Consider the following 26,209-nt stretch of genomic DNA (forward strand, 5'->3'; position numbering starts at 1 on the left):
AATAAATGAAATTAAAAATACTCTAGACGGGATCAATAGCAGAATAACGGAGGCAGAAGAATGGATAAGTGACCTGGAAGATAAAATAGTGGAAATAACTACTGCAGAGCAGAATAAAGAAAAAAGAATGAAAAGAACTGAGGACAGTCTCAGAGACCTCTGGGACAACATTAAACGCACCAACATTCGAATTATAGGGGTCCCAGAAGAAGAAGAGAAAAAGAAAGGGACTGAGAAAATATTTGAAGACATTATAGTTGAAAACTTCCCTAATATGGGAAAGGAAATAGTTAATCAAGTCCTGGAAGCACAGAGAGTCCCATACAGGGTAAATCCAAAAAGAAACACACCAAGACACATACTAATCAAACTATCAAAAATTAAATATAAAGAAAACATATTAAAAGCAGCAAGGGAAAAACAACAAATAACTCACAAGGGAATCCCCATAAGGTTAACAGCTGATCTTTCAGCAGAAACTCTGCAAGCCAGAAGGGAGTGGCAGGACATATTTAAAGTGATGAAGGAGAAAAACCTACAACCAAGATCACTCTACCCAGCAAGGATCTCATTCAGATGTGATGGAGAAATTAAAATCTTTACAGACAAGCAAAAGCTGAGAGAGTTCAGCACCACCAAACCGGCTTTACAACAAACGCTAAAGGAATTTCTCTAGGCAAGAAACACAAGAGAAGGAAAACACCTACAATAACAAACCCAAAACATTTAAGAAAATGGGAATAGGAACATACATATCGATAATTACCTTAAATGTAAATTGACTAAATGCTCCCACCAAAAGACACAGACTGGCTGAATGGATAAAAAAACAAGACCCGTATATATGCTGTCTACAAGAGACCCACTTCAGACCTAGGGACACATGCAGACTGAAAGTAAGGGGATGGAAAAAGATATTCCATGCAAATGGAAATCAAAAGAAAGCTGGAGTAGCAATTCTCATATCAGACAAAATAGACTTTAAAATAAAGACTATTACAAGAGACAAAGAAGGACACTATATAATGATCAAGGGATCGATTCAAGAAGAAGATATAACAATTGTAAATATTTATGCACCCAACATAGGAGCACCTCAATACATAAGGCAAATACTAACAGCCATAAAAGGGGAAATCGACAGCAACACAATCATAGTAGGGGACTTTAACACCCCACTTTCACCAATGGACAGATCATCCAAAATGAAAATAAATAAGGAAACACAAGCTTTAAATGATACATTAAACAAGATGGACTTAATTGATATTTATAGGACATTCCACCCAAAAACAACAGAATACACATTTTTCTCAAGTGCTCATGGAACATTCTCCAGGATAGATCATATCTTGGGTCACAAATCAAGCCTTGGTAAATTTAAGAAAATTGAAATCGTATCAAGTATCTTTTCTGACCACAACGCTATGAGACTAGATATCAATTACAGGAAAAGATCTGTAAAAAATACAAACACATGGAGGCTACACAATACACTACTTAATAACGAAGTGATCACTGAAGAAATCAAAGGGGAAATCAAAAAATACCTAGAAACAAATGACAATGGAGACACGATGACCCAAAACCTATGGGATGCAGCAAAAGCAGTGCTAAGAGGGAAGTTTATAGCAATACAAGCCTACCTCAAGAAACAGGAAACATCTCGAATAAACAACCTAACCTTGCACCTAAAGCAATTAGAGAAAGAAGAACAAAAAAACCCCAAAGCTAGCAGAAGGAAAGAAATCATAAACATCAGATCAGGAAAAAATGAAAAAGAAATGAAGGAGACAATAGCAAAGATCAATAAAACTAAAAGCTGGTTCTTTGAGAAGATAAACAAAACTGATAAACCATTAGCCAGACTCATCAAGAGGAAAAGGGAGAAGACTCAAATCAATAGAATTAGAAATGAAAAAGGAGAAGTAACTACTGACACTGCAGAAATACAAACGATCATGAGAGATTACTACAAGCAACTCTATGCCAATAAAATGGACAACCTGGAAGAAATGGACAGATTCTTAGAAATGCACAAACTGCCGAGACTGAACCAGGAAGAAATAGAAAATATGAACAGACCAATCACAAGCACTGAAATTGAAACTGTGATTAAAAACCTTCCAACAAACAAAAGCCCAGGACCAGATGGCTTCACAGGTGAATTCTATCAAACATTTAGAGAAGAGCTAACACCTATCTTTCTCAAACTCTTCCAAAATATTGCAGAGGGAGGAACACTCCCAAACTCATTCTACGAGGCCACCATCACCCTGATACCAAAACCAGACAAAGATGTCACAAAGAAAGAAAACTACAGGCCAATATCATTGATGAACATAGATGCAAAAATCCTCAGCAAAATACTAGCAAACAGAATCCAACAGCACATTAAAAGGACCATACACCATGATCAAGTGGGGTTTATTCCAGGAATGCAAGGATTCTTCAATATACGCAAATCAATCAACGTGATACACCATATGAACAAATTGAAGGAGAAAAACCATATGATCATCTCAATAGATGCAGAGAAAGCTTTTGACAAAATTCAACACCCATTTATGATAAAAGCCCTGCAGAAAGTAGGCATAAAGGGAACTTTCCTCAACATAATAAAGGCCATATATGACAAACCCACAGCCAACATCGTCCTCAATGGTGAAAAACTGAAACCATTTCCACTAAGATCAGGAACAAGACAAGGTTGCCCACTCTCACCACTATTATTCAACATAGTTTTGGAAGTTTTAGCCACAGCAATCAGAGAAGAAAAAGAAATAAAAGGAATCCAAATCGGAAAAGAAGAAGTAAAGCTGTCACTGTTTACGGATGACATGATACTATACACAGAGAATCCTAAAGATGCTACCAGAAAACTACTAGAGCTAATCAATGAATTTGGTAAAGTACCAGGATACAAAATTAATGCACAGAAATCTCTTGCATTCCTATACACTAATGACGAAAAATCTGAAAGTGAAATTAAGAAAACACTCCCATTTACCACCGAAACAAAAAGAATAAAATATCTAGGAATAAACCTACCCAAGGTGACAAGACACCTGTATGCAGAAAATTATAAGACACTGATGAAAGAAATTAAAGATGATACAAATAGATGGAGAGATATACCATGTTCTTGGATTGGAAGAATCAACATTGTGAAAATGACTCTATTACCCAAAGCAATCTACAGATTCAATGCAATCCCTATCACAATACCACTGGCATTTTTCACAGAACTAGAACAAAAAATTTCACAATTTGTATGGAAACACAAAAGACCCCGAATAGCCAAAGCAATCTTGAGAATGAAAAATGGAGCTGGAGAAATCAGGCTCCCTGACTTCAGACTATACTACAAAGCTACAGTAATCAAGACAGTATGGTACTGGCACAAAAAGAGAAACATAGGTCAATGGAACTGGATAGAAAGCCCAGAGATAAACCCACGTACATATGGTCACCTTATCTTTGATATAGGAGGCAAGCTTATACAGTGGAGAAAAGACAGTCTCTTCAATAAGTGGTGCTGGGAAAAGTGGACAGCTACATGTAAAAGTATGAAATTAGAACACTCCCTAACACCATACACAAAAATAAACTCAAAATGGATTAAAGACCTAAATGTAAGGCCAGACACTATCAAACTCTTAGAGGAAAACGTAGGCAGAACACTCTATGACATAAATCACAGCAAGATCCTTTTTGACCCAGCTCCTAGAGAAATGGAAATAAAAACACAAATAAACAAATGGGACCTAATGAAACTTAAAAGCTTTTGCACAGCAAAGGAAACCATAAACAAGACCAAAAAACAACCCTCAGAATGGGAGAAAATATTTGCAAATGAAGTAACTGACAAAGGATTAATCTCCAAAATTTACAAGCAGCTCATGCAGCTCAATAACAAAAAAACAAACAACCCAATCCAAAAATGGGCAGAAGACCTAAATAGACATTTCTCCAAAGAAGATATACAGATTGCCAACAAACACATGAAAGAATGCTCAACATCATTAATCATTAGAGAAATGCAAATCAAAACTACAATGAGATATAATCTCACACCGGTCAGAATGGCCATCAGCAAAAAATCTAGAAACAATAAATGCTGGAGAGGGTGTGGAGAAAAGGGAACCCTATTGCACTGTTGGTGGGAATGTAAATTGATACAGCCACTATGGAGCACAGTATGGAGGTTCCTTAAAAAACTAAAAATAGAATTACCATATGACCCAGCAATCCCACTACTGGGCATATACCCTGAGGAAACCATAATTCAAAAAGAGTCATGTACCAAAATGTTCATTGCAGCTCTATGTACAATAGCCAGAACATGGAAGCAACCTAAATGTCCATCATCGGATGAATGGATAAAGAAGACGTGGCACATGTATACAATGGAATATTACTCAGCCATATAAAGAAACGAAATGGAGTTATTTGTAATGAGGTGGATGGAGTTAGAGTCTGTCATACAGAGTGAAGTAAGTCAGAAAGAGGAAAACAAATACAGTATGCTAACACATATATATGGAATCTAAGGGGAAAAAAAAAAGTCATGAAGAACCTATTGGCAAGACGGGAATAAAGACACAGACCTACTGGAGAATGGTCTTGAGGATATGGGGAGGGGGAAGGGTAAGATGTGACAAAGTGAGAGAGTGGCATGGACATATATACGCTACCAAACGTAAAATAGATAGCTAGTGGGAAGCAGCCGCATAGCACAGGGAGATCAGCTCGGTGCTTTGTGACCACCTAGAGGGGTGGGATAGGGAGGGTGGGAGGGAGGGAGATGCAAGAGGGAAGAGATATGGGAACATATGTATATGTATAACTGATTCACTTTGTTATAAAGCAGAAACTAACACACCATTGTAAAGCAATTATACTCCAATAAAGATGTTTAAAAAAAAATAAAAAATAAGGTGCCCCCAATCCCTGCAAACCATGGAGGATGGTATATGAACATCATTTTACTCAGTAGAACTGTACACAGTGTATAGTTTCCCCCTCACTACTTATCTATGAGGTCACTAGGAAGACTGCTACTCTTTTAATGTCTTCCCTCTCCTATTTATCTTTGATACCCCCCCTTCTCCCTCCCTAGCTTTTCCCTTCTTCTCTATCCTATAGTACAGTGCCTCTTTTCTTCTCTACTATATAATTCTAAACACAGGCTCTGCCAATAACCCTAAGCTATTGCTGCATCATGCTGATTTGCACCAGCTGTGCCTTATGGCGGTTAACCCACACTTATAACAGAGCCTCCTTAGATCTTCCTCTGAGAACAAGATTCCACATATACATCTAAAAGTCATAACCAGTGGGGTGGAAACTGAGCCAAGAATAAATAGGTCCTGCTTTGAACTACTGATCACATTAAATAAGAAAAATAACACAACTGGAGGAAAGAAAAATGCTACCCAGAGGTGTAGCTTAAAGATTTTCTTGGACAGGTACAACGAACTATTAGATGATCTGCCCCCTCAAACATCCCACCCCCAAATTTAAGGCCAATTTTCTCAATGAAAGGAAGATGCAGGTCAGGGCAGGGAGTGAAGGAAGGAAAGACTTCATTATGAAGAACTCAAGTGACAATAAAAAGTATACTCCCAGATGAGAGCATCCAGGAACTTTACCATGTAACAAGAGTTTGCAAAGCTTAGAGCCTTTGAGACCCTTAAACAGTTGTGAAATACCAAGTGCATGGAGTTGGGAATTAGAGTATAATGACGTTATTCTGCAACTTTGGGCAAATCACAATCTCAGATCATCAGTTTTCCTATCAACTCCCTCCTGAGGAGTCACTGGCAAGGTCACTAGCTGGTTTGTGTATACTGAATTGTCTGGCCCATTTATTTTCCATTATGAAACCATGTGTAATGGTCCTGTGTCTGAACATGATCAGATAATGTGAATGACTATCATTAGAATGTAATCATCCTTCTTTGTCTCTGTCCCAGTGTGACTCTGTTCCAGATTCTTCAAACTCCATTTTTCCTAGCTCCATAGTATAATAGACAAATGCCATTCTTTTCATTCAAAGAAAAATCTTCCAGATTGTAAAATTATTTATTAGTTTCAAAAACTCTGGCTAACCTCAAGATCAGGGACACAAACATGATCCATCTGACGCAAGAGGACATCAGCAGTCTAAGAAAAATATGATAAAACTAACTTTTTATTACAAAGCTCATCTACTTACAGATCAGGTTCCCAAAGGCTACATTCAAGTCTGTTTCACTGTAAGTCCAGGAGGATATTAAACAAGTCACTGCTAACAATCTCCTGTTGATGGAAGGCAGAAATGGTGTACAGGACACCATTTCAGGACAGCTTCAAGCCATCTATGAAAGTTCTTAGGTTGGAAATATGTAGGAGACAGAACTTCTATACTCACTTTATTCACCTGGAGTAAAGTTTTCTGTCCACTAAAAATAGCAACATAATTTCAGGCTCCCCAGAAAACACGGCATTCCATTAGTCTTTAAGCACTGAATTATCAGTTCCTAACCACCAACAACACTGGTACAAAAATGGAGACCCACCCCCCAACAGTGGCAGACAGGGGTCTTGACGTTTGGAGGACAAACTCTCCCCCAGAGTCACAACGCTTTCATTGCCCTTCATGATCTGACCCCTGCCCTCCTTTCAAGCCCCATGTCCCCCAACACCTCCTGCCTTAAACCCTATCTTCCGTCCATATTGAACTACTCTCTATTCCTCCATCCCCTCTAACCTCTATGCCTTTGCACATGTTTTTCCCTCTGCACATGCAAAGGACTTCCTTCCCCACCTCATCCCTTGGTGTAGTTCACCCTAGTCATTCTCCATGTCTCATATTATATATCACAAACTCCTATACATTATTAATTACTCTTAGCTTTTCCAAACCTCCCAAATTTAGGTAAAAATATACCTCACATATGCTCCCTTAAAACTGTATTTCCTTTTAATTGCCGTGATCACATGTATGGTGCTTTAAAAAAAAAAAAAAATCTGTATCGCTCATTGGACTGTAAGCTCCCTGAGGCAGGGGTTATATCAGTCCTATTCACAGTAGGTACTCAACAAATATTTATTGAGTAAATGACTCAATTTCACTATTCTATATTTACTAAGGTAGGGATTAATTTATTTTAGATGTTTTCTTTATTTAATGACAGCAGCCATTTTATTTAACCCTTTTGGGTTTTTTTCTGTTTTTTTTTTAACATCTTTATTGGAGTATAATTGCTTTACAGTGGTGTGTTAGTTTCTGCTTTATAACAAAGTGAATCAGTTATACATATACATATGTTCCCATATCTCTTCCCTCTTGCATCTCCCTCCCTCAACCCTTTTGTTTTGACATGTTTAATTTTTAGAATTATAAAAGATAGAGAAATACAAATGGATAATCGTGTTCATATTACCACCATCTGGAATTGACAAACGTTAACAGTTTTGCATAGTACTTCCAGTCTAGTCAAGACTATTTTCAAAGGGCCAAAACTCGAATGATTTTGTGATCAGTCCTGATTTAACTAGAGAGAAAAAAAATGGAAACAATATTATTAAGCACTAGCTACATGTTACTCATTGTCCTAGGTTTATATATATTCCATATTCAACCATCCTAACAGAATATTATTATCCACACGTTATGGATGAAGACACTAAGATTTAGACGATTAACTACTGACTCAGAGAATATACCCAGTAAACGTTACTACCATGTTCAAACCAAATTCTAACTAAATCCAAATCCATGGGGCTTTGCCCCTTATTGTCTAGATCCTCAAATCCTATCCTTATCTGGAAGGCACTTGCACTTTTTGAGCCAGAGAATGTACTTTCACATATGTTATTCATCTATTCATTAAAAAAAGTCAATTAAGTGCCTACTAAGGGTGTGTGCTGTTATCTCATAAATGTGCAGAAAATTAAGTTAATCAGGGCACTGCATTCACAAGCATTTTGAATAATTTAGCTGTGAATAAATTAAGTGGTGACATAATGCCGTGGAAGTTTCTCCAGGGCAAAAGAAACATGCAACCATCAAGGCAATGAGAAAATAGCATTAAAAAGCTGAATAGACTTCCCCCTACCCCCACTTCACACTGGTTAAGGATGAAAAATGACAAGCTCCATTCACATTAGATGGCCCCTGAAAGTTTATCCTGGTCCTACAAGGACTATAATGTTGTAGTTGTTGTATGAAAAGACTTTACAAGGTGACTAGATATTTAAGTCATATTTAAAACTTGGCTGTCACTTATGATTTCTACATTGTCCTATATTTTTGTCTTAACAGTTAAACATATGAAACCTAGGGATAAATAATTTGGCTTTCTCAGTATATCTTCTAGGCTCTCAGTTCAAATTCTTACGGTTGTTTAACGGTCGGCATGTGTGTGGCCCTATAGTTCACGCAGGGTACGGTTAAGCCCCTGCACCTTCTTTCTTGTGGTCCCTGTCTCCCTTCAGATAATGGATGACACCTTTTTCCCTGCCCCCAGAGAAACTGCCTGTCCCTGTATGTATACTTTGTATCAAAGGGCTCGCTGTATTTCTTCCAGTAAGTCCTGAGTGTTTGGGAATTACTCACTTTCTTTGTGACAGTGCTGTCAGCAGTTTGGACTTCGCTTAGTAAGTTATAATACTTCTGGACTCCCATTTAAAATCCTGGCTCTTTCTTGCTTTCCCATATCGACCACCCTCCATGATTCCTTAAAGATAACTTCTCCTCCTACCTTGATTGATAAGAGCATGACTCTTCCATCACAGTGTTTCAAGTCTTTTTTGCCATTCTTAGCTTCCTTGATCAGCACTTTTACTTTGAAACAATTCAGATTTGTCCTTGTATTGCATCCATCCTACTTAAAATGAATGTTCTGAGGCAACAAGTTAGTTTGTAAGCATGGTTTGACCATAAGGGTAAACAAGAGTGGGTGGAGAGGTTATTTTGCTTACTGAGGACCCTTTTCATCAGGGTACATGCTTTTATTGTTACTGTATTTTTTTCTATACACAAATGGTGTTGATTTCTCGGAAATCCAGTAAAATTCTAATGGTTCCTATTATTGGCAAGTACAAGCCACAGAATAAATCATATGGTTCTGGGCCTCGGGTCTGTCCTTTTATGACGTCAGAGAGAACACCACTAACCCCTAGAAATTCTGTCACTTGGGCGTTCTCAGAGTAAGCATTGACACATGAGATAGTTGTTTATCTGTCCGTTCCTTTGTTCATGCGTTCATTCATTCATTCATTCATTCAACAAATGTCTCAACAGGTAGCGATGTAACTTTGAAGAAAGCAGACACAGTTCCTCAAGTTAGGAGCTCATAGTATACCGGAAAAGAATATAAAATAAGTGATTGCCATATAATGTGATAAATGTACATAAAGGAAACACAGGGTACTTTAAAAAAAAGTTAAGAAAAAAATGACAAGGGCGTACAACACAGTCTGTGGAGATCAGGGGAAATTGCCAGGGTCTGAAGGGTGAATAGGAATTAGCTAGGCAAAGTGGAAGGAAGGGTACCCTAAACAGAGATGACAGCATGATGTGCAAATGCACTGGGGCTACCAATATCCTGATATCAGAGTGCAATTTTTTAAAGAATGCTAACCCTTTCCTACCAGTGACCACCCCTAAATCTCTACCTTTCTGAAATGTCCTCCATCTATAAAGTTTCCTGGGGAGTTCCCTAGCGGTCCAGTGGTTAGAACTCCGTGCTCTCACTGCTGAGGATCTGGGTTCAATCCCTGTTCGGGGAACTAAGATCCCACAAGCTGCACAGGGCAGCCAAAAAAAAAAAAAAATTTTTTTTTATAAAGTTTCCTCAGATTCCTAGACCCAGGTTTTTTTATCGAGTAAAGCAGGTAAATTTCTCAGATGCCAGGTCATAAGGGAAGAGTTTATAGTGAAAGTTTTCAACTATTTCCTCTTCTGGGCCCCTGAAAGAGGGTGGACCTTTGAACTAGCTACTCACTGCTGTGGGAAGGAATTGAATCTCTCCCAAATACCCAACATTTGTAATCCAAGGGCAAATTTAAATAATGTCATTTCTTTCTCATATTTGTCCCCTCGAAGGAGAGATAAGCCTAAAGGACAGAAGACACTTCTTTCCCTTTCCTGGGCACTATTTCAGTGTGTAAGCTCCTCTCCTCCCATCATTTGCCTGTTTATTGCCTCATGCCAAGCTTGTCCTGACGCCATGGAGTTTCCAAGGGAATAAAAAGAGACCCTGGGCTTCCCTGGTGGTGCAGTGGTTGAGAATCTGCCTCCTAATGCAGGGGACACGGGTTCGAGCCCTGGTCTGGGAAGATCCCACATGCCATGGAGCAACTAGGTCCGTGAGCCACAACTACTGGGCCTGCGCATCTGGAGGCTGTGCTCCGCAACAAGAGAGGCCGCGATAGTGAGAGGCCCACGCACCGCGATGAAGAGTGGCTCCCACTTGCCGCAACTAGAGAAAGCCCTCACACAGAAACGAAGACCCAACACAGCCAAAAATAAATAAAATTAAATAAATAAATTAATTTTTTAAAAAAATTTATAAAAAAAAAAAAGAGAGACCCTGAGGTTTACAACGAACACATTTTGGAAAACAATGAGCTGAAACAGGACTGCTTTGCAAACTTTTTATTGGAGGCCTAAGACCCACATGAATGCAAGCCCCATGAAGGAATGATTTCCAGGCCCTCAAGAAACTGGTCTTTTTCTTCCTTCCTTCCTTCCTTCCTTCCTTTCTTCCTTCGTTCCTTCCTTTCTTCCTTCCTTCCTTCTTTCCTCCCTTCCTTCCTTCCTCCCCTCCCTCCCTCCCTTCCTTCCTAAATTCACCTGGAGTTTCCTTTACTCCCTGTAGCAAAATGCAAAGAAATGTTCATGTCTGATACGGTGAAGTCACGGTGCATTCTAGGACTGGGAGCCAAACAGAACAGGCTAAATTGGTTGCAAATGTCTAAGAGAGTTTTACAGGAGAAAGCTCTCTACATAACAATTTTATCTTCCTAAAAGGGCTTGGCCTTTTCCCACTCAAATGGTCACCTGAGCAACTGAGTCAGCAGCTAGGATAACACAAGGTTTAGAGCCCAGCCTGCCTACTCCTTTTCAGGAAGAGGGCCTTGAGGCGCACACTGCTGACTCAAGTGTCGTCCCCCCTCACACACGGGGGGGAGAGGGAGGAGCTGAGTGGTTCGAAAGCCCCCCTATCTGGCCACTCCCTGGAATTATCTGTATATCTCAACACAGTGCTGTTTAGTTGGGGTTGTCTTCTTCCTGGAAAGATCACCCATAGGAAACTTGGTGGTGGCAGTCTCATTGGAGTCAGGCAGCTGCGTCTACCAGTTCAAATCCCGTAGTAATTTAAAAACATAAAAAGGATCCCGGAGTGTGAGGTCTTCCAGAACATGGGGGCAATCTTGAACTTAGATGGCACGGGTCAGAAGCAACTATTGTAAAATTAGTAGGCCAGGGTGGTGTAACATTTTGTACTCTTCCCCCCTCACTGATTCATTCAATAATAATAAAAGTCTGCATCTATTGCTTGTTATGTAGGAGCACTGTTCTAAGCATTTTGCATCTTATCACTCAGTTAATTCTCACAACCTATTAGTATACACGTTTTACAGATGAGGAAACTGAAATACAGAGATTAAGAAATTTAACGAGGTCACACAGCAAGTCTGGCTCCAGAGTCCACGCTCTTAACTCCTCTATATATTTTCTGTATTTGGTAAATACTTCTTAAGCACCTACTAAGTGCCAAACACCGTGAATAATATTGGCATATACAGATGAATATGACAGAGGCCCTGCCCTTGAGAAGCTTACATTCTAGTTTGAGAGACAGCAATATATAAACATTCAAGTACCATTCATGTGATGAGTCTTATGAGATAGATAAGCAGAGGTAGGACCACACGGTAGGGTCACTAACCCTGACCAGAGGGGTCAAGGATGTCTTCCTTGAAGAGGTGATACTCGAGCACCTTCTAACACCCACACTGAAAAGTAGCCAATATGAAAGGTTTGATATCAGGGGTATCCCCCTTTAGTTTAGACTATGAAGCTTATTGGAAACCTCATGCCATAACTCAAATGGTCTTACATGGGGCTACTTGGGACTCTGGCAGCAAGAGCCAAGGGGTAAAAATATGAAGATACAAGGTGGGTAGATTGGAGCTAGAGAGACTTTCCTGATAGTAGGTCTGTGTCCCGTGGTGATAGCAGACTGTTTGGTGAGCAGTATCTCAAGAGCATAGGAAAACTCTGATGTGATTCTGGCAGGCTTTAATGTCCAAGGAAGCAACAGTAGTTCAGGGAATGGGTGAAAATACCCAGGTTCCAAACAATCAGACTGTTCACACTATTGGACTCCAGTCAATAGCTTCGAGTATGCGGAGCAAGATTCAGTTATGCAGAAAAAAGAGCTATGAAGAGCTTAGCAGAGGTTTAGGGCTCCATTTAAATGGGATGGAGTTAAGGGCAGGGTGCAGTTTCCATGAGATACCTGGATACTACATGGGAAAACTGAGATGGAAACCCAGCCACACACTTGGACAACACTTTGAGGAATGAAGGAGAGGTATGACTCAGTGGGCACGTTGGTGTTTATTCCCACGAGACACTGCTGAGCCAAGCCCTAGGAGAGCAAGACTGGTACCATTTATTGTGCTGAGGATGCTGCCCTGGCCAGGATTAAGCTGAAGTCTGGGCAGGGAAACCAAATGTAGAATCAGGTCGATTTAAACAATTTTGGTAGACAGCTTCATGAGGAGGCAAGAGTATAAATGAAGAGAGACAAGCTTGAGTTTGAATCTTACTCTGCCACTTACCAGCTATGTATCTTTGAGCATGTGCCTTAACTTCTAATCTTCAAAATCCTTATCAGAAATGTCCCTATGGCTGTGACAATTAAATATATTGATGAAGGGCTTCCCTGGTGGCGCAGTGGTTGAGAATCTGCCTGCCAATGCAGGGTACACGGGTTCGGGCCCTGGTCTGGGAAGATCCCACATGCCGCGGAGCAACTAGGCCCGTGAGCCACAATTACTGAGCCTGCGCGTCTGGAGCCTGTGCTCCGCAACAAGAGAGGCCGCGACAGTGAAGAGGCCCGCGCACCGCGATGAAGAGTGGCCCCCACTCGCCGCAACTAGAGAAAGCCCTCGCACAGAAACGAAGACCCAACACAGCCAAGAATAAATATAAAAATAAATAAATAAAGATTACTAAAAGCACAATCCATTTAATAAATATATATATATATATATATATATATATATATATATATATATATATATTGATGAATATAAAAGTGCCAAGGACAGTTCTTGACACAGAGTAGGTGCTCAATAAATGATATTTTCCCTCCCTTACAGACCCCAATTGAATATTATTCGGTCTCAATGTTCCATTTCTCACTACTGATGATAATGTCTACTTTACTCATCTCAGTAAAAATACTTCAAAGCATGTTTATATATTAATAAGGTCCTAGGCAGGACATTTCTATTCCTTTGCCTCATGTTAAAATTTGTGGCAGAGAGAAGTCATTCAGAATCACAAAGAAGAAGCCTAGTGCTGTCATCGAACCATAGCCTTTAAGTTCAGCAAAGAGCTGACTCTTCAGAGATGAATACAATGCACACCCATTGCTTGTCCAAATTGTCATCTAGTTTTTCTTTTTTTAAAAAATTCTCTCTCTTCCTATCCCTCAGAGGAGTATGATTTAATCTCCAAAGTATGCATGATGAACACATACTATTTCTTCCTCCAAGAATGTGATGTTACAGTGTGGGCCCACATTCCAGAACTGGATTGAGAGGGAGAGACTCCATACAGGCGTTCACTAGTTTAATTTCACACAGAAAACATCTCTGTTTCACAGCCACAGAGAATATTGCTTATCTTGGCAGCCTTCTCACAAATGTAAGACATTGAGCACAGATAAGTCCAGTGCATAATGAATGAGTTGATGCAATTTCAATCAGTAACAACACCAACAACAACAAAAAAACACCACCACTTAGTGCTATACAATGGTGAATCAAATGAATCACCTTTGTACCCAGAGATGGCAGTATTTTGGTTGATGTTAAAATTTAGAGAAACAACATATTACTATGAAATCATGATTACATGATTACAGAATCACTATGAAAATGATTCATCAATCAACCATCAGGTATTTATTTCAACTTGTGTCCAGCAGTATGCCAGTGCTTTAGGGTTTCTAAGTGAAGTAGAATTAAAACTAATGGACATGGTCTCAAGGACAGACAGCCTAGCTGGAAAGAGAGAATTCCCATCATGAAAAAAAGAACAACCCCAAATAATCCCTAGCATAGCGTGGACAGAGAAGAAGGACACCAAAGTGGCCAAGAGCGGTTTTGAAGTGTTCTAGGCCACCCTTCCCATGTCTGACAGAGCAGCATTTCTAAAAAACAAATCTGACCATGTCACTATCCCTGCCTGAAACCCTTTACTGACTCCCCAGGGCCCACAGGACAATTTCTGAATATCCAAGTGAAGCATATAAGACTTTTCGTTATTTGGTGCTTCTCTGCAGCTTCATCTCTTGCCATTTCTCTTCTGCTACAGATGCTCCAAACTGCAGGATGTTCTCTCTAATACTGCCCTTTTGTACAATTTATCCTCTTCCAGGAATACTTGCTCTGGTTCCCCTTCTAAGATCCCATTTTCTGGGCTAACTTCTACTTTTCTTTTAAGAATGAACTCAAGTCTTACCTCTCTGGGAAGCTTTCTTTCCCTGACACCCACACCTACATAAGCTTACTCACACCCATGCTAGACTACAGCTCCCTGCTGTAGGCTCTGCAAACACCTGTGGGTGTATTTATTACAGCACTCATCACACTGCATTGCAATTACTGATTTATTTAATGCTGTTCCCCCAACCTATTGCCCATTTTTTAAGGTCAACTTTATTGAGGCATAATTGACATATAATAAAGTGTATCAATTTTAAGTACATAGTTCAGTTAGTTTTGACAAATGTGCATATTCATGTAACCACCATGACAATCAAAGGACAGAACATTTTCATCACCACAAAAATATGTCCAACCTCCTCACTGCTCCCTTGCTCATTTTAAAAAATAAAAGATACCGAAACTAACACACCATTGTAAAGCAATTATACTCCAATAAAGATGTTAAAAAATAATAATAATAAAATAAAATAAAAAAGATACCGAGATTTTATAAAAATGGTACAAATGCACTTATTTACAAAACAGAAATAGAGCCACAGATGTAGAAAACAAACATATGGTTACTGGGGGGAAGGGATAAATTGGGAGATGGGGATTGACATATACATACTACTATATATAAAATAGATAACAAATAAGGACCTACTGTATAGCACAGGGAACTCTACTCAATACTCTGTAATGACCTATATGGGAAAAGAATCTTAAAAAGAGTGGAGATATATATATATATATATGTATAATTGATTCACTTTGCTGTATACCTGAAACTAACACAACATTGTAAATCAACTGTACTCCAATAAAAATTGGGGAAAAAAGATATGGAGATTTTATAAAGACACTTATTTTTCATGCTTGATCATTCATCAAAAACTTCATTATTTTCTGCTATATTCAGGTATTATTTATAATTTAACAATTAAATATTTATATTTAATGGTACATTTAGAAGAGTTAAAATTAATACATTAAAGATGAAATAATATTTTAAATTCAAATATATTTGACAAACTGATTTGTGCCTACATAAAATTTATAAATGATTCTAAGAAGTCAGTTATAAATATTGTGTGAGAAGGTACCTATCTAAATGTGGCCAAAAATAATAAAGATTCAACATTATCTAGATGATGCTTTCTGACCAAGTGAAATACTTTTTTAAAAATAAGTTTAAAAAGCATATATTTTTAAGATACACTTTAACTCACAAGAGAGTGTAGGACTCACATTTCCAGCAGTATTGTGGACTGAATACCATAATTCAACTCTCCCCCTAAGAACAACTAAAAAATGCTTGATAAAATAAAACTAAAATGTCTTTTTCAATATATTGATGGGCTGACAAAAAATTAAGAACTCTTAAAAGCCAAACCTATATGAAAGAAGAACCTACAGAGATAAGCACTGAAGTCAGCCTCCATTTTGAGGGCATTGGCTTAACCAGGTAAACTTAAGCTTTGTTTTTTGCTAGACACTTATTTAACTGCCCACCAGAATTCAATTTGTGCTTCCCTTTCCAGAGTACTGAGTCATCACTAGTAAGTGGTTGCCCAGCCAGAGATTACATTTCCCCACCTCACCTCCCTCATATCCACATAGGACAGTGGGATTAGTTCTCAGTGATGATAGAATGTAAAGTGATATGATGTATGTCACTCTGGTCCAAGAAGGTTAAGAACTGGGTGTGTCTTCTTCAATCTCTTTTTTTGCTAATTGCTATCTGAACTTAGAATACTCCTAGGCCCCAGAGGATGGTGGAGCTGCAAGAATAAAGTAATCTGTGATCCTGAATCATCATATGGAGAAAAGCTTCTTTCTCATCAGAAACACCTACATTGGGTTATTATGTGATTGAGAAATAAACTCTTATTGTGTTAAACCACATGCCCTCCATGACAACACAAGGAAAATTGCTTATCTTGAAATATGGTGCTGGATAGGGGCTGGGAGAGGGGAGTCATTTCCCCCTAGAATTAATTACCACAAGCATACATATCTACAGGTTTCCAGCCTATATTCACATTGAGTGGTCTGAAAAACCTCAAGCTAAGAATTTATTTTAAAGTGCCTTCCAGTTGATAGTGCTCCCAGAAGTAAATGCAATTTCTCTCCAGAGAAAACTCCTTTCATTCCCAGAAAAATGAACCCACTTTCAAAAATCATAAAACACACAAAGAACCAAAACACCAAGTGCAAGAGCCAAAAGAAAAAACAGATAGTTGAATAAGACTCACAGCTATCAGAATTGCCGATTTAGAATATAAAACCATTATATTTAATATTGTTCAGAAACACTCCTCCATGACTCTCTCTTGTTCCTGCATGTCTTGCTTTGTATACAAAAAAACAAAAACAAAAACAAAACAAAACAAAAAAACCAAGGCTCTAACTGATCTTTACCTGGACCATTTTTCAGGTCTGTGTTTGCAGTGAGTATCCTTCAAGGATAAGGTAATGTCTCTCACTAGGAGAAAGTGTAGGCTTTCTTACGGTCTACTATAAACTGGCAAGTTCCCCAAGGTCAGTGATCCTCTCCTGTGCAAACAGCTATCTAGGCCTATCTGTGTCATTCCTGTAGGAACTGGGACATAGGGAACCAAAACAAACATGCTGACACTCTGGCTACTGCTTCTTCTCTGACTAATAAAGTCTTTTGTCTCTGAGACAAGTCTCATGTCCTCTTTCAGCTAATTTGCAAACAGTGTAAAATCTCATACTCTTCAAATGTCTTGACAAATAGTCTTTAAAAATAAAAATATGAATAGGAAGCAAGAAACTAAAATAATGACTAGAAGATTTTAAGAGAACAAAACTGAACTTCTAGAAGTAAAACATAGAATAACTGAAATTTAAAACTCAGTGATTAAAGGGCAAATTAGATACAACTGAAGAGATAATTAGTGAATTGGAGGATAGATCTAAAATTAATCAGAATACAGTACAGAGAGGAAAAAAGATAGTAACTCTGAAAGAGAGGTTAAGGGACATGAGCAAAGTGTAAGAAAAATGAGCATAAATCTTGTTGGAGTTTCAGAATGAAAATGAAGCAAAAGCAATTATTAGAGAAGAAAATTACAGAGCTGTTTCCACACTGATGAAAGACACCAATCCATATATTTGGGAAGCCTTATGACTTCCAAGAGGTTAAACAAAAGAAACCCACACCTAAACACAGAAGAGTAAAACTGCAAAACAGCAAAGATGTAGAGAATACCTAAGTAATTAGAGAGAAAAGACATCACAGATGGCCCCCAACTTACAATGGTTCAACTTACATTTTTTTCAACTTTACAAAGGTGCAAAAGTGATACACACTCAGTAGAAATCATACTTCAAATTTTGAATTTTGATCTTTCCCCAGGTTAGCAATAGGCAATACAATACTTTCTCATGATGCTGGGCAATGGCAGGAAACCACAGCCCTCAGTCAGCCACGCAATCACAAAGGTAAACAATCAATACACTTACAACCATTCTGTACTCATAAAACCATTCTGTTTTTTCACTTTCAGTACAGTATTCAGTAAATTACATGAGATATTCAACACTTTATTATAAAATAAGCTTTGCATTTAGATGATTTTAGGCTAAGGTAAGTTTTCTGAGCACATTTAAGGTAGGCTAGGGTAAACTGTAATGTTTGGTAGATTAGGTGTATTAAATGCATTTTTGACTTATGATACTTTCAACTTATGATGGGATTATCAGGATGTAACCCCACTGTAAGTCAAGGAATATCTGTATATTCAAAGAAATAAAACTTAGACTTTCAGCTAGTTTACAACGGAAACAATGGAAAGCAGAAGACAATGGAATATTTTCAATGTACTGAGATAAAGTAACCTGAAATTCTATATCCATCTAAACTATCGTTCTATGACTGCACTTAAAATAAAGACATCTTCAAACCAAATAATAATAATAATAATAATAATAATAATAATAATAATAATAAAACACACAAAGAAAGACTTTTGCTAAAGTTAGACCCTCAGAAAAGTAAACTCTAAAAGAAAAAGAAAAATTTTCAGAGATGGGGTTGAGATGCAAGAAGGAAACGAGGAAAGAATGAGATTCTATTTTATACAAACTAGACAGGAAAAATTAAGAAATCTGACAATTCCAAAACTTGGCAAGGATATGGAATAGGGGGAAATTTATGCACTGCTGGTGGGAGTGTAAACTGGTACCACTTTGGAAAACAATGTGGCAATAACTTGCAAGATGGAACTTGCACATAACAGGTATTAACCTAGAAAATAGGGACATTCTTATACAGGGGCATAAGACATGTATAAGCATGTTCACAGTAGCATTGTTCATAATGATAAAAAAAAACTAAATAATTGAAATGTTCATCAACATAACTATGAATAAATAAATCATGGTATAACCACATAATGGCATATTATTCAACAGTAAAAATTAATGAATTACTACTACATATATTAATGTTGTAAGTCTTAAAAATCTTAGAAACAGGTTGAGTGAAAGAAATGTCACCAAAGAAATCAGATATATATCACACATATATATAACTATATAAATAGCTTATATGACTAAACAATATTTTGGGGGGATACATACGTATGTAATAAAACTGTTTAAAAGCCAAAGAATGATTAAACACAGATTTCAAGAACATGGTTACCTTTGTAAGGAAAGGAATCCAGGGGACAGGATGTGAAGGATTACACATATGGATTCAACAAATCAGTAAAATTCTAGTTCTTAAGTTGGTTGTGAGCTCACAAGTGTTTGTTTTAATATTATATACTATAAGTTACATGTATATTATTTTGTAGATCTCAAATATTATAATGTAAAGAAATTATCACTTAGCAAAAAAAGAAAAGGAATAGAAGGAGCTTCCTTAACTTTCGTTATAAAAATCTTACAGCAAAATGGTATAGGATAAAATATTGGTGAAATATTGAGGGTGAAATATTGAAGCATGCCCTTTAAAGTCAACAATGAGACAAGATATTCACTGAATCATAAATATGTTGATACTCTCCCAAATTAATCAACAAACTTATTGCAATCCATATCAAATTCCCAGCAGACTTTGTTTTTTCTTCATATTTGCAGTACTTAATAAGGTCATCCTAAATTCATATTGAAAATCTAAGTTCCAAAAACAGCCAAGACAATTTTGAAGAGCAATAACTCAGTGGAGGGACATGCCCTACCAGATATCCAGGTTTCCTTCAAAGCTAGAATAGTTGAAGGAGTATCACATCAGCAGAGAGAGTATGTAAAGAAACATGATACACGAAATATAGCATTACAAGCTAAAGAAGAAATGACGGACATTCAAAAATGGTATGAGGATAATTGATTATCCATATGGAAAAAATTCATGTTAAAACAAGAAGGCCCCATTTCAAAATAATCAGATTAACCAATATTTAAAGGTCTGATGATATCAATAACTGGGAGAATGTAGAGTAGGGAAAATTCTCATATGCTGTTAGTGGGGATATAAACTCATGTCCCCATCTTGGAGACAAATCTGGTAATAATTAGTAAAACTGAAGGCTTTCATACTTTATAATCCAGCATGCCACTTCTAGGTGTCTATGCTAGAAACATGTATAACACTGCCTTGTATTGAAAAAAACAAAGTTAATCAACAAGAAAATGGATAAATAAATTTGACCTTATTAATCAATAGAGTATAAAAAGCAGTTAAAATGAATAAACTAGAACTACATGTATCATCATGGAAAACAGATAAAATAGAAACAAAATGTTAAGTAAAAAAAGCAAGGTGTAGAAGTAGATATACAGTATAAAGCTTATGTAAAACTTAACAGACGTAAATCAATACTATATATTGGAAATATAGATAACACGTATGCAGTATACATATTGAAATATGCATAAGGATGATAGACGTCAAATTCAAGATAGTGATTACCTTTGGGTAAGGAGGGAGGGGAATAAAATTGGGTGCCAGGACTAGGGTGAGGCAAGCAAGTCATTCTAGCATGTGAAACATCAGAACTCATTAACTTTCAAGTTTGTGCAAGTGCAGGACACAAACCTAAGAGTGAGCATCTCCTTAAATTTTGTACCCTCAGCACCTCCCTTATCTGACCCTAGTCTTGGCCCTGTTAGGTAAGATACACAAAGACTTCAAGAGCTCTCTGCAGAGTTTTATTGCTTAAAAAAAAAAAATCAGGTAACCAAAAAAAAAAATCAGTTGTGCAAGTATTTCCATAGGAAGTGTTTACAATTTCTTTGGCTGGATTTCACACGTTTACGACTATAGTTGTTATGTTAGTTTCTTAGATTGGAATTGTCACAACATGCAGGTATTAGAGATTTGGACACCAAACACAAGTGCTCTGAGGACTTGGTACAATGATTTCTCATGAGATTCCTTTTCTCTTTACAGAATAACCAACAGAAAGACATGTGACTAAGCTTGGCAGTGATCCCCTCACTCCCATGGCTTTGCATCTTGAGCAGAGAAATGTGAGAATGAGGAGAGGGTAGAGACCAGTTCTGAGTAGTTCCTGCTGACTTGGTTCCTGTCCTGTTTCCAAACGTAGTTCTCCAAACTTCCCATCAATTCTGTGAGCCTCCCAATATCCTCCAATAATTTCCCATTTTCTTTAAATTAGTCAGAGTCAATTTCTGTTGCTTGCAACTGAAGAGCCCTAACTGATACTTAGCCTCGTGCTGTCAAGGAATGAATTTATATAACTCCACATGTGTTAGTTGATCCTTAGGAATCAACTTTCTCACCACGATTTGATTTCCCATTTAGGTTTGGTAGGATTCTACAAGGGCAATGTCTACTTGTATATTTTAAGCCCTATCAGGCAGGGCTAACTCCCTTGGCTGAATCACTGTGGAGTATTATTAATGTCCAAGGGACACACCCCTGGCTTCTTATTCTCCAGCTGTAGTTGTGCCTATGGCCCCCGAATAAAAAATTGCCAAACTGGCCTATGATAATGGCTACACTAAGAATGATAGTTTCAAGTCTAAGAAAATCCATCATTGCGCCAACTGTGTCACTTAGAGTTGTCTTACCTCCTCTGTCTTTAAAACTTCCCATATCCGAGCGTGATCTTCCACCAGCCAGTGTCCTGCGCTTTCTACCTTGGTGGAAAGTTTGAGTTTAGACACCACATGAGCAGGCTCTCCCACGGGCTTCCCCTCCATCTTGAAAGAGCCAGGCAGGAGGCATTACGGATCTGTTTGGAAGAATAAAGTGGGATCCAGGTTAAGACACTGAGTAACATAAAAAGAGATAGGAAAGCAAACTATCACACTTGATTTGTGGATAATGAGACCATCAACAACAGTATCACAACAGGCAACAACATTTATGGCCACTTTTTATGTTTTAGATATTCATGATTGGTATTTTAACGCAGGATTCTGGAGGCAGGGATGCATTCTGATAATGGACGAAGTGATAAAAATTGTAAAGCAAAGTAAAAAGCATCCTCTGCCTGTTCTATCTGTTTGTCACTTTGCTCTAGCCCATCAGTAGGAGAAATGGAAATGGGTTGATGTAAGACAAGCCTGAGTGATGTTTTCGTATCTCCATGCCATGCAGTGCATGTGGAAGAAGCACTGGCTCTGGTGTCAGGAGTTTTACTCTTCAAACATCTATTAAACACTTATTTATTCGAGGCTCCATGCAAGGCATACACAAATAATTTGGTAGTTTGGTCCTTCACCTTAAAAAGCTTACTGTCTCAGGGCAGAAAGTGCTGTAAACAAGCAATCACAACACAGTGTATTACAGCATAATGTGTGAAACGCCACAGTAATCATGTTTCCAAACTGCAGTGGAAGCACAGAGGAAGGTTCTCTTCAATATTTATTGGCTGTGTTACTTTCCTGAGCCTCCATTTCATCAGCAGTTGCTGCAGAGACAGTATCTAAAAATTGATAACAATTCTATAAAGTCTACTTCCTTGACATCATTCTACCTGCCATTGGCTTGTTCAGAATCACATCATGTCTGCCCAGCACCATACTGCCCTAAGGAATCTCCTTACCTCCGTTCACGTCCCCCGGGTCTATCCTTCTCAGGGTAATTTTTCTAAAAAGCAAATCTGATAATGATGTTCCACCTACCAAAAACTTTGCCCAGAGAATGAAGTCCAAACTCCTTAACACAGCATCCAAGGCCTCCACTGCCTCCCTTCTCCCACCATGCCCGGCTGCCTCCTCTGCCATTCTGTTTCAGTCCTTTGAAAGTGCTTATGGGGCTTCCGTGGTGGTGCAGTGGTTGGGAATCCACCTGCCAATGCAGGGGACACAGGTTCGAGCCCTGGTCCGGGAAGATCCCACATTCCACGGAGCAACTGAGCCCATGCACCACAACTACTGAGCCGACACTCTAGAGCCCGTGAGCCACAACTACTGAGCCCACGTGCCACAACTACTGAAGCCCGTGCGCCTAGAGCCCGTGCTCTGCAACGGGAGAGGCCACCACAGTGAGAGGCCTGCACACCGCAATGAGGAGTGGCCCCTGCTCAACGCAACTAGGGAGAGCCCACGCGCAGCAGCGAAGACCCAACGCAGCCAAAAATAAATAAATAAAATAAATAAATGTATTTAAAAAAAAAAAAAGAAAGTGCTTATGGATCTCAGATACATCTAGGATTTTTAAGCCTTTGTTTGTGTCACCTCCCCTCCACCCACCACGCCAAGAGAATAAAGGCCCCTCCTCCTTTGCTAGTCTCTATATATACTCTGGACAGATCTCTATCATGTCACCTAAAACACTTTATTATAATTATTTGTTTTCAACTTTATTTCTACTTTCTGGTCTTTCAAGCATCTTAACACTAGAGATGATGTCATGTACAGAGTAAGTACTAAATGAATGTTTGATGGATTAGTTAATTCAGTAATCATGAGACTCCAGTAAAAATAAGGCAGCAGATCTAATATATTCAAATAACAGATTAAAAGTCGAATTATTCCTTCTCTTCAACTTTTTTTGACTTAGTGGGCTGTAAGCTCTTCATAAGAAAGGGTCAAGTCTAACATTCATCCTGCACCCCCAGGCAGCTAATTCTGCAAGCAGCGATTGCTCATTAGTTAACAACAGAGTAGTTTTCTTGGAAATGTCTTCAAGGAACTGAGCATGTCTGCAAAAAGCAGGTCTTATGCTCACATAACCTACTGCCCAAATAAAAGTAAATGGAAATCGGCGTTGAGAAGCTGGGCAGGGATGATAGGTCAGAAGATTCGAGAGAAGGGTCTTCTGCAGCCAAGATACTTCTCTGCCTCACATGCTCCATCTGTAAGCCATGGAGAGCAAGCAGTCTGGTGGCAGAGAGCAATGATGAGGAAACTGTTAACCAAAACCATTGTGAAGTACTTAGAAGCATGGTGCACGTAATACACTCTCCTAGGAACCAGGAAACAGAACCTTTATCATTAATGCACAAAGTTCTTCTGAGTGGACATAAATGATGCTGACACATACATGCAAGGAAATAAACAGAGGAGAGTCATGTGGAGGTTTCAGTCCAAAAAAAGGAAATTAAAATAAACAGGCAAAATGGAAACAGGCCAAATTAGTAGGGAAGGAAATTCCATTGTTGTTATTGGAGATAATACTGTAAACCACAAATAATAAATCAAAACAAAGTGGAAAAACTACATAAAATGGTTTTGGCTGTATCCTCTGTATATCATGGAGATGTAGCTGCATAAAATAGACAAACTGCAGCATCTCAGGGTGGACAATGGAACGTGTGTAAATGTAATATAGCCCAGTGACCCCTTGGCTCTTCCTCTACTGTCTGCCCACAGCTGCTTTCTCATCTCCATGGTGTGGGTGAACGTTGGCAAATTTTCAGTGTTAGAGACTGAACTCTACTGTGTCTTGACTTCCTACAGATTGTTCCTTACCCTGTTTGGGAGAAGATGCCATTCTGAGTTTTAAACCATTCCAAAGTACTTGGGAACTTGGGACGGATGCAGAGAGGCAGCCGGCTCTTATGAGGCTCTTCAAGCATTTTGAGATCCTCCACCCTACCTGAGACTTGACGCCTTTTCACCCATATTCAGTACCTTTCCTCACTCACACACACAAAATGACCATATGCATAATATTATTGAGCTCCCATTGCATCCGTCACTGCGCTAGGTATTTTCCACATTATGTCAAGTCCATATGAGAATGCTTCAAGGTAAATGTCACAGTTTTACAGCGATGAAAAATTTGACTCAGAGAGATTAAGTAACTGCTAGAAAGTTGTAGGGTTCCCAAGTTCACGCTCTCTCTCCTAGGTCAGTTCAGAAGGCTTTCAACCCCTACCCTTTATCTCATCACTGGTGGAATGAGACCTCTCTCTCATGCCCCTTCCCCCATGGACTAAAGTGTCACTGTCTTAGGTAACTGGCATAACAGTGCCCCTTGAGAGATGGTCACATCTGATGAATCATAGGTAAGAGTGAGGTAGGTAGAGGGAGGGAAATTTCATGAAAAAAATGGATCGTTCCTTTTCCTCTTTACTCCCATCTTAACTTCTGAGCAGGGCAGGCTTTACGGGTGTGACCTGCACAGTCACACATGGCCTTTGCTAAGAAGGGCCCTAGGCAAGGTTGAATGCTCTGCTGTCACTGTCTTAAAATTCCTAATATTTCAACAAGGGCACCCTGCATTTTCATTTTGCTCTGGGCCCCAAAATCATACAGCCAGTCCTGCTGCTGGCCCATGCATTATAGGTTTCATTATACCTTCATGCATTATAGGTTTCTTATTTTCCTAAAATGAGCTAGAAGTCTATATAGTGGAGCCATTTTTTTTGGTAGAATTAAAACATGAGGCATATGTCGACCTTCTTCTACCTCTGATAGGCTGCATGCCTTAAAGCTGAACTACTGCATTCTTTCTTAAAGCACACGGTCAAGGCTTACAAGCCAACTTCCATGCAAATATGAGCCCACTCAACAGATAAGTAATCACTGTAAACCTAAAAGGCAAAATCTTCAACTCTACTTGATAATTAGTCTAAAATATCATAGTCCTTATAAGCTCTTTGGGAAATCAGCTTTGAAGAACTGTCATCCTAAAACACCTGATACCCAAAGCAGAATTATTTTTAACCACAGAATGATGAGGACATCCTTAAGTTGGAGGTAGGGTGTAGAAAGGAACTGTCTGTCTATAAAGGCAAATATCTGATCAGAGAACACAGAAGCAAAGTTTTGCTCAAAAATTTAAAAAGAAGTTGCTGTTTTTTGGTTTTTTTCTAATTGTAAAAGCGTTGTGATTATACATTGTCTCTACTGCCTGAAGCAGAGAAGTCAGATAAGAATAGGGAAGACATGTCTGGTGAAATAGAAGAAAGATGCTTTCACTTGACACTGAGAAACAATTTGCAGATGAGAAAAGCCATGTAAAGGTTTTTGAGGTCACTGCATTCAAGTCCTAGAGCCGTAACATTCCCACCAAAGCTGAAAGGTTTTGCTT

The 26,209-nt window shown here is 38.6% G+C and overlaps 1 protein-coding gene and 1 long non-coding RNA gene across 3 annotated transcripts in view; one reads left to right on the forward strand and one right to left on the reverse strand.

The window, feature by feature from the left end:
* The window catches only part of RGL1 (ral guanine nucleotide dissociation stimulator like 1), a 281,027-nt gene that overhangs the window by 161,075 nt on the left and 93,743 nt on the right, over positions 1-26,209 (reverse strand). For both annotated transcript variants that reach the window (XM_082472912.1, XM_082472911.1), the window contains exon 2: positions 21,793-21,956. In XM_082472912.1, coding sequence (XP_082329038.1) covers positions 21,793-21,924 — 132 coding nt within the window. In that variant the 5' untranslated portion in view covers positions 21,925-21,956. The remainder of the gene's footprint in view (positions 1-21,792; positions 21,957-26,209) is intronic.
* Positions 4,683-26,209, forward strand: part of LOC309666529 — a 218,886-nt gene continuing 197,359 nt past the window's right edge. Inside the window, exon 1 of the long non-coding RNA XR_014267133.1 lies at positions 4,683-4,940. This is a non-coding gene — a long non-coding RNA (uncharacterized lncRNA). The remainder of the gene's footprint in view (positions 4,941-26,209) is intronic.

Source organism: Balaenoptera physalus (assembly GCF_965194825.1).
Source record: "Balaenoptera physalus genome assembly, chromosome: 1".
Taxonomy (NCBI): Eukaryota; Metazoa; Chordata; class Mammalia; order Artiodactyla; family Balaenopteridae; genus Balaenoptera; species Balaenoptera physalus.